Source organism: Ovis canadensis, chromosome 8, assembly GCF_042477335.2.
Source record: "Ovis canadensis isolate MfBH-ARS-UI-01 breed Bighorn chromosome 8, ARS-UI_OviCan_v2, whole genome shotgun sequence".
NCBI classification, from domain to species: Eukaryota; Metazoa; Chordata; class Mammalia; order Artiodactyla; family Bovidae; genus Ovis; species Ovis canadensis.
In genome coordinates, this window is record NC_091252.1 from 21,040,290 (window position 1) to 21,055,028 (window position 14,739).

The 14,739-nt window shown below is 39.9% G+C and overlaps 1 protein-coding gene across 5 annotated transcripts in view; it reads left to right on the forward strand.

Annotated features, from left to right (window-relative positions):
- DOP1A (DOP1 leucine zipper like protein A) overlaps positions 1 to 14,614 on the forward strand; it is a 114,730-nt gene extending 100,116 nt beyond the window's left edge. The window contains exons 26-38 of one of the 5 annotated variants that reach the window (XM_069598970.1): positions 526 to 592; positions 745 to 889; positions 1,274 to 1,353; positions 2,844 to 2,953; positions 3,429 to 3,578; positions 3,716 to 3,777; positions 5,226 to 5,378; positions 6,434 to 6,570; positions 7,671 to 7,726; positions 8,646 to 8,810; positions 11,359 to 11,488; positions 12,231 to 12,290; positions 14,003 to 14,614. In XM_069598970.1, the coding sequence (XP_069455071.1) occupies positions 526 to 592; positions 745 to 889; positions 1,274 to 1,353; positions 2,844 to 2,953; positions 3,429 to 3,578; positions 3,716 to 3,777; positions 5,226 to 5,378; positions 6,434 to 6,570; positions 7,671 to 7,726; positions 8,646 to 8,810; positions 11,359 to 11,488; positions 12,231 to 12,290; positions 14,003 to 14,308 (1,621 nt within the window). In that variant the 3' untranslated portion in view covers positions 14,309 to 14,614. Of the gene's footprint in view, positions 1 to 525; positions 593 to 744; positions 890 to 1,273; positions 1,354 to 2,843; positions 2,954 to 3,428; positions 3,579 to 3,715; positions 3,778 to 5,225; positions 5,379 to 6,433; positions 6,896 to 7,670; positions 7,727 to 8,645; positions 8,811 to 11,358; positions 11,489 to 12,230; positions 12,291 to 14,002 lie in introns of all 5 variants that reach the window. The other 4 variants (XR_011258760.1, XR_011258759.1, XM_069598971.1 and 1 more) reach the window with 4 other exon arrangements.
- Positions 14,615 to 14,739: the final 125 nt, after the last annotated feature.

Below are 14,739 nucleotides of genomic sequence, written 5' to 3' on the forward strand. Positions count from 1 at the left end.
GGTGTCAACTGTACAGTCACAAACCTAAATTAAATGAGACAGCATAGGTCCCCTCAAGTTCCCTCCTACTTACTGTCCTTTCCCTTCTCCCCAAGATAGTCTCTATTCTGACATACAGTGCCATGGGTAAATGCTACCTTGGTTTTGAACAACAACTGGTTTATGGCTGCTACTTTCATACAGCATATGTTTAATAAAAATTATCCATGTAATTTCATGTAGCTACAATTCCTTCATTTTCACTGCTGTTTACTATTTCATAGTGTGAATACACCACCGTTTATCTCTTCTATTGCTGGACCTTTAGAGTTTATAAATAATGCTGTTATGAACACCATTGCACAGGTGTTTACATGCATAGGTTTACGCATTTTACCTGAGTCATAGAATGTCCACATATACCCATATTCATTACACATATAAAGTTAAAATTGAGACCATAAAACCACTTGCTGTGAAAAATTATATTACATCATTTTCTTCACAATAATATTTCCTGTTTGTTTTTTTCTTTGACCCTTTCAGAGTTCTGAATGAGTTTATCATGAAAAACCCTAGTTTGGAGAATAAAAAAGACCAAAGAGACCTCCAGGTACGTCATTCTGAATTGAGTGCTGGTGCCAAAACTCTGTTTCTCAATGCTCTCAAATCTAAGCTGGGAAGGTCAGATAAGATCATCTGTGAAGTTTCGTATGTGCGCCTGTGTACGCACGGAGATATAATGGGTTCTCCTTGTTTCTTCAGGATGTGACTCATAAAATAGTGGATGCAATTGGTGCAATTGCTGGTTCTTCTTTGGAACAGACAACATGGCTGCGGCGAAATCTTGAAGTTAAGCCTTCTCCCAAAATAATGGTTGATGGAACCAATTTGGAATCTGATGTTGAAGGTATTGATCCCCCCTACACTGAAGTTTGTATTTGTAGGCATCTGTCCCTTGGTGGCTCAGCTGTAAAGAATCTGCCCGCAATGCAGGAGACACAGGTTCAATCCCTGGGTCGGGAAGATCCCCTGGAGGAAGAAATGGCAACCCACTCCAGTATTCTTGCCTGGAGAATCCCATGGACAGAGAAGCCTGGCTGGCTGCAGTTCATGGGGTCACAAGAGACAAACACAACTTAGCAACTGAAGCACCACCACCACTCATTGAGAAATTATTGCAGTCAGCGCTATAATCGCTATAAAATCCCCCCTTTTCTCGTGTTTAACATGTAGTTCTTTTCAGTGGGGAAAAAACCTAACTGTATCTTTACCTGTCTTTTTTCTTATTTAGATATGTTATCACCTGCAATGGAAACCTCAAACATAACCCCTTCTGTATATAGTGTCCATGCGTTGACATTACTCTCTGAGGTAAATACTGTCAGATTTTTTCACATGAACTTCCAAGTAAACAGTAAGTAGTTCTTACAAAGGAGATTTTAATTTGAAATACTATTTTGTAGTTCAAGAAATCAGTATATAAAATAAAGTTTAGACTTTGTGTTCAGATTAGTAGTTTGTTAAATATTAATGACAGCACTTTAGACCTTGCTCCCCCCGACCATGCACAATTTTTTTTTTTTTTTTACAAGTGTACTGTTTGAAAATGAACAGTGCTTTTGTATCACAGTTTGGTAGGGAAGGGTGGAAGTGCTATAACGATGCTGGTCACTATTAAGTATTTACAGTTTACCAAACATTTTTATGGGCTTCCCTGATAGCTCAGTTGGTAAAGAATCCACCTGCAGTGCAGGAGACCCCGGTTCGATTCCTGGGTCTGGAAGATTCGCTGGAGAAGGGATACACTACCCACTCCAGTATTCTTGGGCTTCCCTTGTGGCTGAGCTTGTAAAGAATCCGCCCGCAATGTGGGAGACCTGGGTTCAATGCCTGGGTTGGGAAGATCCCCTGGAGAAGGGAAAGGCTACCCACTCCAGAATTCTGGCCTGGAGAATTCCATGGACTGTGTAGTCCACGGTGTCACAAAGAGTCAGACATGACTTTAGCAACTTTAGACATTGCCACCCCCATGCACTATTTTTAACAAGTGTACTGTTTAAAATTGAACAGTGCTTTTGTATCACAGTTTGGTAGGGAAGGGTAGAAGTGATATAAAGATGCTGGTCACTATGAAGTATTTACAGTTTACCAAATATTTTTATATACATGCTCTGACTTCCCTGGTGGCTCAGAGGTTAAAGCGTCTGCCTGCAATGTGAGAGACCTGGATTCAATCCCTGGGTCGGGAAGATTCCCCTGGAGAAGGAGATGGCAACTCACTCCAGTATTCTTGCCTGGAGAATCCCATGGATGGAGGAGCCTGGTGGGCTACAGTCCACCAGGTCGCAAACAGTCGGACACGACTAAGCGACTTCACTTTCACTTTCTTTCATACAGACCTGCAGTTCCTTTTTGTTTCCCCTTTACAGATGAGGATACTGAGCCTTACAAAGATTAGGACAGTATGACTAAAGGCAGATAGCTAATTGACAGAGTTGCATCCCAATTCACGAGGCTGGATTTTTCCTAAACCCCCTGGTAACCCAGTCAGGGAGAGAGGTACTGAGTTTCTGGTCTTAAATTTGGTGTTTACTCCCTGTCACACTGGAAAGTTCTTAGCCTCTCTTTTTCTCTTCTTCTTGGTAATATTCGCCCATATGTATATTCTTCAGTCACAGTGGAAAGGGATGCAAACAGTGGCAGAAGCCATTCATGTAGGGATGGATTTAGGGAATTTGCTTTTAGGTTTTTCTAATGTTAAGGTATTCTAGATGTTCTTACAGACTGAAAACCACCTCTAGATGCTGTCAGTTTCAGCTCGCAGATTACACATTCCATTTCATTTATTTTTTTTTTTTCAGGTTTTGGCTCATCTTTTGGATATGGTTTTCTACAGTGATGAAAAAGAACGAGTCATTCCTTTACTTGTAAATATTATGCATTATGTTGTGCCCTACCTCCGAAATCATAGGTACTACTATTATTTAACTAGATGTGTTAGCTAACTCGTATTCTGTTAAAAATAAGTTGTGTTCCTTTATTCAGTTCCCTGGTGGCTCAGATGGTAAAGCGTCTGCCTGCAATGCAAGAGACCCGGGTTCAGTCCCTGGGTCAGGAAGATCTCCTGGAGAAGGAAATGGCAACCCACTCCAGTATTCTTGCCTGGAAAATTCCATGGACAGAGAAGCCTGGTAGTCTACAGTCCATGGAGTCGCAAAGAGTCGGACACGACTGAGTGACTTCACTTCACTTCCTTTATTCCAAAAATGAAATTATCACAAAAATGACTTTATTTTTACCTTGAATTATAGTGATAAAAAATGTTTCTCTTACACAAGTGCTTTCTATTTCCCATCATTGCTATAGGTAAATGTGAACACTTACGAGTAACTTAATATGATGAATAAAGTCATAACAGAGGTTAATGTGGTTTTCCTTCCTCCCAGCGCACATAATGCCCCCAGTTATCGAGCCTGTGTCCAGCTGCTGAGCAGTCTTAGTGGGTATCAGTACACACGGAGAGCTTGGAAAAAAGAAGCCTTTGACCTCTTTATGGATCCCAGTTTCTTTCAGATGGATGCCTCTTGTGTTAACCAGTAAGTCCTCCTGCTTCTATTCAACATGCTAATGCATTTCACAGAATCTGTTGAAATCAACTGCTATCTGCAGTAGAACACTTTTTAATACTAACAACTAGATGTTAATTACATATCATGATCCTGGTTTCTTTCAGTTGGAGAGCGATCATGGACAATCTGATGACACATGATAAGACGACGTTTAGAGATTTAATGAGTGAGTACTGAGGATGACAACCCAAGCGTCTTTCCTGTACACGAGCCATTCTTATTTGCTTTGCTCTTGTCCAGAAACTACTGAATTAGCTCTTTGTCAGGTAATAGTGATGCTTAGTGCCCTACAGGAATATAATGTTGAAACTTGAGGAAGACAGCATAGTGGATAAATCAGCAGTAAACTATTCGGCCTTGTCACATCTGTCTCTAACTTGTTCCCCCAGCACATAGCATGGAACCCGGCACTCAGTAATCACCGAAGGAAGGACTGACCGCCAAGGCGGAGAAAAGCAGGCAACAGGGACAGAACTATCAAACAAGTCACTCTAAGCCCTGGGGCTCTGGGGGGTTCCCCGGCCATCCATCCTGGGGGCAGGACTCCAGGCTTCCACTGCCGGGGGTGTGGATTCCATCCTTGGTAGGGGAAGTGAGACCCCAAAAAGAAGATACTGGGGCTGTGTTTATCTCCTTTGAATGAAGAAAGAGTAGAGTCACTTTCCACCCCACTAATTATCTATTTTGTTTGCTTATAAATTGGAGTTCCTCATAGTATTTCATCTGGAAAAAAAAAGTTTTCTTGATTTTCTTAAAGTTTGAAAATTATCCAACTAATGATCTTAAATAGCAGCGAAGTTGGATGAATCCTTAGAATTTTATGTCCCTTCTTAACCAAGCTGCAGTTTTCCCTCTAGAAAAGGACAGTGTATTCTCTAATCTCCACAGGTTTGTTTTAAGGTTGAGATTCATCTTTTTAACAATTATTTATTAAAAGACAAAAATGTGCCAGGCTTTATGCTCACCTTAATCCAATAAGTAAAATTATTTCAGAGAGCAAGTAAGAAGTTGTGAAGGAAATAGGGCGCTACAGTAGATTTTAAATAACAGCTCAGGAACTCATACTTGAGGTGAAACTAAAAAAAAAGACAGCTATGAGCATGCCTAGGGACAAAGTATTCTAGGAAATAAAGGACAAAAATTATAAAAGTCCTCAGGATAGGAACAAGCTTACTGAGTTCATGAAAGAGCAAAGACGACAGAGTGGCTGCAAAGAGGGAATGGGGGTGAGTACAAGACAGGAGGGAGCGCTCGGCAGGCTTGGCTGGGCCAGGCCAGAAGTTACCAAAATAATGAGAAGGATTTAGGCAGACGGCATAAAATAATACAGGGCTTCATAAAGGGGCATTGTTAGTGATCTCACCTTCTGAAGCCTACGTCAGTCCTCAGTTGCCTTCTCTCTCCACATCGCACTGGTCTCTGCCTTGTGTGTGCTGGTTCTGTGTGCCAGCGCATCTGCCTCAGAGAAGAGCTCCCCAGTCCTCCACCTGGAGCGCCTCTCTCTCGGATGTCATAGGGTTTCTAGACATTCTTAAAAATGAAAAGTGCAAGCATCTTTTTTCAAATCGCTAAATGACTGTGACAGCCTCTTACTTGCTTTTTTATCCCCCTCAGCTCGTGTAGCTGTGGCCCAGAGCAGTTCGCTTAATCTCTTTGCAAACCGTGATGTGGAACTAGAGCAGAGAGCCATGCTTCTGAAAAGATTAGCATTTGCTATTTTTAGCAGTGAAATTGACCAGTATCAGAAATATCTTCCCGATATACAAGGTAAACAGTGGAAAACTATTTTCTCTATTTTCCAAACTGTTGAGTTTTTGTTGTTCCTGAAAAAATACTTTCCATAAGTTATAAGTTGGGGTGAAATATTTAACAAATGTTGGTGGATAGAGAATGTTGTAGAATTAGAAATTGATTCTATTGAAACAACAAAAATTAATTATCACTCGTATGTAAAAGAAATCAAACACTGCGTTTATAGGACTTGCGTAAATATGGTCTCTATTTTATTATTTGGGTCAAATTTCCTGGGAAGTCATGTTTGAGAATGAGGTATAAGACTGTTTTGCTGCAGCCAGGCATATTAGTGGTTTTTTTTTTTTTTGTGGATGAGAGGTTATACATCTTTAAAGGAGGAGACTGAAATAGACGCATAACCAGGAAATTTTAGCTAGAAGTTAGAATTTGGGGGCAGAGCAGCGGGTTATGTAAGGTTTCTGATCTCTTTCATCACATGGGTTTGGCGGTCCTGTGTCCTGGAGGGTATCGGTGCAGTCATCACCCTGAGCCGCCAGTGGCCCTGTAGCGGGAGTGAACTTGCCCAGGCAGAACTGTTTGCTGCACACAAGTCAGTGTGCAGGCAGCCACCAGCCTCGGCAGGCGGTGTGGGGACTGGGTTGAGAATGAGAGTTGTCATCTCTTTACAGAGATTATTCCTCGCTCTCTGAAGATAAAGGACTCCTTCTTTTCTGACTCTTTATACCTAATGTCCAGTGTACATCATACACACTATTTGTCCTGTGATGTTTTTAACATTGACTCTATTGGTGCTTCTCCAAGTGTGGTCCATGGACCAATATCAATCTGTTATTCCATCCATGATAAGTACAGAAAGACAGAGTAAGCATTTTAAGCCTTTACAGCAATTTTTCTAGTAAAAATCAAATTAATGAAAGAATCTGCACCAGATTACAAATTTTTTAAAAAGTTGATTCTTCATCTTAGTTTTGGAAATAATAGATTATATCGAAATGTTCATATGGAAATGATACTAAACATTTAGATATTGAAAATATACTGGGTTTTGTTCGTTTGTTTGTTTTCAGAGAGATTGGTTGAGAGTCTTCGTCTGCCCCAGGTGCCAACTCTTCACTCTCAAGTGTTCCTGTTTTTCAGAGTGTTACTTTTGAGAATGTCTCCACAACATCTTACCTCGCTCTGGCCTACCATGATCACGGAACTTGTGAGTTAATTTTAACTCACGTAGTAAATCTGAATTATAAAACAATGTGACAAGTACTGGCACGCTTACTGGATAAAAACTGATTTTGGAAGTGAACTGAACTCTAGTTAAGCCGAGGTTTTTACAGCTGAAACTAGTAAAACGCGTCAGATTTCGTCTCCATGGTTTAAACTGAAATGTGCAATATTCAGGGTCATCAGCTCCTTGTGAATCGTCACTTCACCTGACCTGGTTTAGTTCACTCTCTTCTGCATGACAAGGTTTAACTGTGCCATGGCTGCTGGGCCTGGCTCCACCTATAGTGGGACCTCCAGGGTGATGAGAGGTGGGTTAGCTGGATTTCAGGCTTCCCTGGTGGCTCAGAGGGTAAAGCATCTGCCTCCAATGCGGGAGACCTGGGTTCAATCCCTGGGTCAGGAAGATGCCCTGGAGAAGGAAATGGCGACCCACTCCAGTACTCTTGCCTGGAAAATTTCATGGATGGAGGAGTCTGGTGGGCTACAGTCCATGGGGCTGCAAAGAGTCGGACACGGACAGGACTGAGCAACTTCACTTTTTTTTTTTTTAAGCTGAATTTAGTGGCCTGAAGGCATGTATCACTCTGAAATGCAGCTCTTACCCAGATAAATTGCTTCAGAGACACTCTGATAAGATTTTGTAAAGTCCCAAACAATAAAACCTTCTTAAGTCCCAGATACCAGCCCATTCTCCTCTCAGACCAAACCATCACCCTCATCTGAATGCCTTGGGAGGGTGGGCGAGGGGGAAGAGATGAGTAAGGAAAGAGAAAACCATCTCTTAACTCTGAAAACCCAGCCCTATGCTTTCCTCACAAACAAATGGCTGTAACATGTGTCTTTTTAGGTAACTATAACTTTGTTCCATAATCACCAAATAAGAGCATGCTTTCATCCCACCTCTGCCAGATGAGTAGCATGGCTCTGTGCTAAACATCCAGTTTTATTTTTAGAAACTAAGTATAATTTAATGATCCTAACATTGTATCCTAAAATTTGTGTTTGGATTGATGAAAATATAGCCTAAAGATAACTTGAAGGAAGGATTAGATAAACATTTGACACTTATTCCGTGGTCTTCAGGTACAGGTATTTTTACTGATGGAGCAGGAACTCACTGCTGATGAAGATATTTCACGGTAATATGTAATTCATTTCAGTATTGTCAGTGTTTAGTGTCCTAAATCATCCAGAGTGTTACAACTAGGATGGAATAGACACTATTTCATCTGAATAGTTTATGTATTTAGTCTCTTGTTATCCAATTTATCGCTTTGGGCTATAGTACAGTTTCATGTATACCTTAGGTTTTTTAGACTGAATTAAACTATCTAAATTTGCAGCTGTGGGCCTCTAGACATAAATACAGTTTCAGGCAATACTGTTTCTACAGTTCTGTCACTGCAGTAACGTAGCAGCATTGCTGTGTGAACAAGGTTGGTTTTAGTAGGTCATCTCTATTCCCTGAAGCATTCAGCAAAACCTATTATGGCAGCTAATCTGTAACTAAGGTATCAAATGTCCATATCTTCCAGAAGGATCTCAGTTTAATGTGCTAGAATTTTATTCTTTGTAGTGAAGCAGTTTATTAATAGATGGCTAAACATAATTTATTTTTATTTAGGAATTTTTGTACAAACCAGTTTATAAATTGAAAAGTTGACACTACGTGTCTTGAATTTGTCTGCTCCCCTTCAGTGCTAGGTTTCTAAGTGTCCCCTGTGCTAATGACCATGTGGGTTCTGAGAGGAACTTTCCCTCTCACTATCTTTACAGAAGGGCACTGAGTAGCAGGGAGGCCTGTTAGTTTCACAGCTTACATTTTTATCCTTCTTGAGTATAGTTATTCTCTGCTATTTTTATAGTCTTAATATTTAAAAGAACAGAAATGAATTTTTTATTTGAGAACAGTATAATTTAGTCATGACCTTGCTTAGCAATTACTGGTACATTTATCAGACCGATTATGAAAAATGTTAGCTGTCATTTTAAGATTTTCCAGGAATTACTTGTCAGTAAGAGGGTACAACTGCTGACAGCACTGTCCCCTGCCTACAGGACTTCAGGCCCCTCTGTGGCTGGTCTGGAGACAACCTACACAGGAGGTAATGGCTTTTCTACTTCATACAACAGCCAGCGGTGGTTAAACCTCTATCTCTCTGCTTGCAAATTTTTGGATTTGGCTCTGGCATTGCCCTCCGAAAATCTTCCTCAATTTCAGATGTAAGTAAATTAAAGATATTAAATAGACATTTTGGAAATGCATTTGCTTTGGTCAGTGACATCTAAGATAGAACTTTTTGTGTAAGTAAAAGTATTTCTAATTTTTATTAAAATGTAATACTTTTTGGCAGGAGGATGGTGGGGCAACACTTATTGGTTGGAGATGGTTGTCATGGATCTATTAAGACCAAGAGACCATTCAGTCAACAGGTTGAGTAGCCAGCAGATGTGAGGCCATGGGATATGACTCACCAGCTTCAGGCCCAGTGTAGGAGGTGGTGGTGGTGGTAGCGTAGTAGCTAAGTCATGTCCAACTCTTTTATGACCCCATGAACTGTAGCGGGCCAGGCTTCTCTGTCCATGGGATTTTCTAGATGCGAATACTGGAGTGGGTTGCCATTTCCTACTCCAGGGGATCTTCCGAACCCAGGGACTGAACCCATGCTTCCTGCATTGGCAGGCAGCTTCCTTACACCTTTATTTTCAGATGATAGTGAAGTGAGCTAGAGGTGGCAGAGGGGAAGAGGGAGAAATTAATATAACCAAATTCTCATGAAATGCCTTGTTCTTAAGTGCTCAAAATACTTAATTATGGTTTTTCATATTTGAGTTTCCCTGGTGGCTCAGCCAGTAAAGAAACTGCCTACAATGCAGGAGACCCAGGTTCAATCCCTGGGTTGGGAAGATCCCCTGGAAAAGGGAATGGCAACTCACTCCAGTATCCTTGCCTGGAGAACTCCACGGACAGAGGAGCCTGGTGGGCTACAGTCCATGGGGTTGCGAAGAGTCAGACACAACTAAGCAGCTATCACTTTCACTTTTTTTCATATTTGTTAAAGTAATGTGCAAGCACTATAAGATTGTTTCATTAATATGTGGCTAATTGGAGAATTTATATACATCATTAATTATGCATTTATAAATTGTGTATTATTCTATCCAATATATTCAAGAATATTGGCTATTAATAGGGTGCAGTGGAATATTAATAGGATAAAGAGTAAGATACCAGAACCTTTTTTCTCTAAAAACTGCTGTTGCACAAGCTTACTTTTCATTAAATGTAATGGTAAGAACTAGGAATTTTTTTTACATCAATTCACATTCCTTTTTTTCCCCCCATTTGAAACCATATATATCCACTTCTTAATGAATTTCAGTGGTTGGGTGTCTGTTAAAATGATATTACTCCTGAAGAAATTTAGAAAAGGATACTAAGCAGAATTGTAGGAAACTGTCCAAAATTAACCAGGAAGCTTTTGTTCACAGAGGTAATACAACTATAGTCTTCATGCACCTTTCTTTTTTAGCTTCCATGGTGAGAACCATAATGAGCTTACCCTCTTGTCAAGATATAGAAAAGGGATCAAAAATGTAGTATCAACTACAGGGTTTTTTTTTTTAACTATGTCTTTTTTTTTTTTTTTTAAAGAAAATCTATAAGGTGGTAAAAGATAACATGGAGAATTTAATAATTTTTGAAAGAGTAATATCTTTTTATTCATGATTTTTTCAAATGTTTAAAAAGATGCTTAGGCTTACTAGTAAGAGAAATTCAAATTAAAGTTATTAGTAACTATCAGAATGGTAAAGATCTAAAAGTGTATCTCCTTTTCCCTTAAGTAGAAACATTCTTACTAGTGTTGGAAGTATACATTGATATTTTCTCATTTTTCTCCAAAGAGGTTTATATTTACCAATATTCAGAATACATATTTTCCTTAGGCCAATAATTCTGCTATAGCCTATGATTTATCCAACCACTGTCCTCTCAGACATGCACAAAATTCACCAATTCATAAGGGTATCCATTATGGCAGTATTTGTAATAGCAGAAAATTGGACAGTCTAGCAAACGGGTTAAGTCAATACCTTCCAACACTGGAGGACTATGTAGCTTATAAAAAGCATGGCATTGTATATGCTCTTTCTCCAAGATACGTAATTAAAATAAACAGCAGTCATTTTTATGTATTGAAAGAGGTGGGAGTTGCTTGTGTGAATCCATGCTTTTTTATGCATAAACTCCAGATGGAGATAAACCGGCAGCATTGGTAGAACCTGTGGTGAGGGGAGAGAGACTACCTTTCTTTGGTACACCCTTTTATACTGTTTGAATTTTTTTCATAGATACTAATTTTACTTATTAAAGATGAAATTTTAAACACAAAAATAGAATGGAAGTGTACTCAGAAGCCCTATTTACATCTTCCTTAAATCCTTTCAGTCCTTTGCCCACCTTACTATGTAGGTAGGAAACATCTATGCTCATGAAAAAAATGGTGTTGAGTACTTTCCAGTTTTCATGTGTTCATTACAAATGTTCATTTACTCACTTCAACTCTGTGGGGTAGTTGACAGGGTCTTTACTTACTGACGAAGGTTCAGGTTAACAAACAAGCTCAAGGGGACAGGGCTGCAGGCAGCTCAGCTGAACATGAATCCATGTACATGGTAGAGTCATGATGTGTCTACTGTATTTAAGTGGCCCTGTCTTAGAGGCACCGTGTGTATCCTACTGATACTGATACCATTCTTCTATACATAGGTACCGATGGGCCTTCATTCCAGAAGTCTCAGATGATTCTGGTTTGGAAGTCAGAAGGCAGGGCATACATCAACGAGAATTTAAACCTTACGTAGTACGACTAGCAAAACTTCTTCGGAAAAGGGCAAAGGTATTACATTCTTTTCAATGTATTTTTGTTAAGTATAAGCAGTTAACATTTGTAAGATGCAGCATACCTTATGTACAACTTCCACTATACATCAGGCTAATACATTGCAGATCTTTATTCAAGAAAATAGTGAGTTTCTTTCATCAGTAGGCCTTTGTTACAAATCTTTCGTCTTTTGCCTTCAGAAAATTTCAAAACTAAATTGTACACTATGGGGACAGTCTGGGTTGTTGTTTTGAGTACTAGATTGTAAGGCGTGCTTTGAGTGCTCAGAAATTTTCCAGTCTTCTGGAGTCCCCTATTCAGGCAGCAGCTCTTAAACCACATTCCACAGACTACAGAGGTGGAATGGGGGACAGTGATTTCAAAGGAGGTTATATTCAAAGGACATGCAGAACTTGATTTAAAATCAAGTTGTTTCTTTGGGGACTAATAAGTAACAGAACGGAGATGAAGGTGAAAGTTGAATCCAGAGTGTAGGAACACACTTGGGTACCTTCATTTTGATATTGCAGGGTCTGAAAAAATAATCCTGACAAGAAATCCAGAAGCTATGCGGTTATAGGTACATTGTCATCCCTCTATCTCATAGTAATGAGTTTTTATAGAACTCCTCCCACAAAATAAAAATGTTTTATTGGAAAGCATTTTCTCATCCAAAACGCCTTAAAACAAGGTCTTCATGGCCAAGTCCACTTTTCACTGGAGCAAAGGCTATGAGTTCTAATCTTTCCTTCCACAGGACAAGGAGGAGGACTTTAAGACAGTGATTTTGGAGGGATTGGAGATGGCCAGTCATCAGGTGAGGGTGGCTTTTTGATGCTTGTGATATGGCAGCAAAAGTTGCCATATCTGGACCAAATCTTGAGACACAAACCCAGGTCTGGATTTCAGCAGTCCAGGAGAGGTAAAACAGGAAGGAAGTCTTTCCAGTGCAGACTGTCGACATGAAAGGAGAAGTCGCTCACATGGAAACATGTCTGGCGTTTTAAATTTTAGTTCTTACTGAGGCAGTGATTCAGTTCTGATTAAGAAGAGCAGAAACACTGAAGCAAGTGCGCTCTTCTTGGTCAGGAGCTTCTTAGTAGAGAAGCCCTATTAAAAGTACCTCTTGGCAGGGATAGACCAAAAGGTTAGACCATAGTTCCTTACATTTGGAAACCAGCTGTGTAGACGGTTCAAGCATATTACTTGTTTCCCTTCAGACTCAGTTCATCGCTGCAGACTCTTAAATGGCTATCGAATCACATTTGGATTTAGGGCAGTAAAAGTGGTGTAGTTGCCAGTCCCAGGACTGTCATTAAAGCCAGCATTACTAGGTGAGAGGAAAAGAAAGTGATTTTGTACTAAGAAACAAACTGATAGCTGCTTTTTTTTTTTTAATTTGGCCATAGGTAAAGAACAAAATGATCTTTTCTTATTTGTTCCTAGACTTCTGAGAAAGGAAAATAGATTCAAACAGGATTTTATTTTAAAATAGCAAACTCTGTTAAGCACACAAGAAAATAAGCTGGATTTTGCATCTGCTTCTCCACTAGGAAACTAGTGATATTAAAATACTAAGTAAACAATGAAAGTTTCTCAGCAACATCTTAGCTGGCAAACCCCATTTGTTAACAAATATGAGAAACTATAATTGTGCTTCCTAAGTCCCACTTGATATTTTTTTCTACTTGTTGTTTTCATTGTCTTTACTCAGTATGTTTTCCCATGTATGATTCTGCCCCAGTTCAGACATCTTCAGATCTCTCAGAACATTCTCTAGATAGACTAATGTCTACAACTGTATTGTATAATTTAGTTGGCTTCTCAAATTAGCTGCTTAAGTGTGTAAATTACTGTTTGTACTTGGTGAACAGTCTTCACATACATTCTCATCTGACTTTTCTGCTGCCCCATTTTATAGGTTGCATCTTGCCCACAGTAAGGACATGGCAGAGCAGGATACCAGCCCTGGAGTAACTGCCTCCAGGGCCAGCTTTCCTTCCCCATGTGGTTTACAAGCTAGAAGCACATAGCAGGTCTCTCCTTGGAGTGCCTTTCCTTTCTCTGTGGGGTAGTAATTATTCATCAGACTCTGCTACTGTCTTGTGGCAGGCTTAAGCCTTCTGGCCACAATGTAATTGACTGATGTACTAACAGTGACGTGTATGAGACCTTCCATCCCTTCTTCTGTGGTCATTTTATGACCTAGTCCTCGGATACTTTAGTGGGAGTCCAGAAATCTGGGAGCTTTTTGAGTATATGCAAAGCACAAGATGAACTTTAGCCTTTGTCTATATGCAAAACCAATTCCGCTAATAACTAAGCTTACTTGTGCATTCTAGATGGAAAATCTTACTACACTGTACAGTTAATAATTGGCACCAGAAGGCCTCAGTCAGAAGCAGGTGTTTTAGCAAGTCTGGAATGGAGACTTAATGTCATCATTTGTATTCATTTCTTAACTCTGTTTAAGTTTTCTCACAGACTAAGGCCTTCTGTTGCTAACAGTTGCCTCTCTGTTTTCTGCAGAAAAATCCGGAGGAGGACAACTCAGGGAGAGCACTGGGCTGGGAGCCGGGACACTTGCTGCTCACCATCTGCACTGTGCGCAGCCTCGAGCAGCTCCTGCCGTTCTTCAATGTGCTCAGCCAAGTCTTCAATAGCAAAGTCACCAGCCGGTGCGCAGGACACTCAGGGAGCCCCGTCCTCTACTCCACCACCTTCCCCAACAAGGACATGAAGCTGGAAAACCACAAACCATTTTCCAGCAAAGCTAGGCAAAAAATAGAAGAGATGGTAGAAAAAGATTTTCTGGAAGGGGTGGTAAAAACTTGAACACCACAAGTGGTTCCATTTCGTTTAAATGTAATTATTTAAAACAAACATTTGCTTCGAGTTGTATAGTTTTTTTTGTTTTTTGGTATGTAACAAAACATGTTTCAGGTTGTATTTAATTTAAATATTTGTAAATAAGAACAAATGTCTGACTGTGGCCTGAATCAAGTTTAAATAACTGTGGGCTCATATTGATTATGGTGCCTAAGAGAGATCTATATATACGTAAACAGTCCACTATAGTCCATTGTTTTATTGTCCTGAGTTGTCTTAAATCTGCCAAATACACACTGCACATTTTTTCTATTCGTTTCAGGCTTTGTTTAATTTAGATGGGTTGGAGACTCTTTTGCTTTGTCTTATTAACCACGTTCTAGTATAAAAATGGTGTCACTTCTCTGTCAGAGGCTTGGTAATGTCTTACAGCCAGT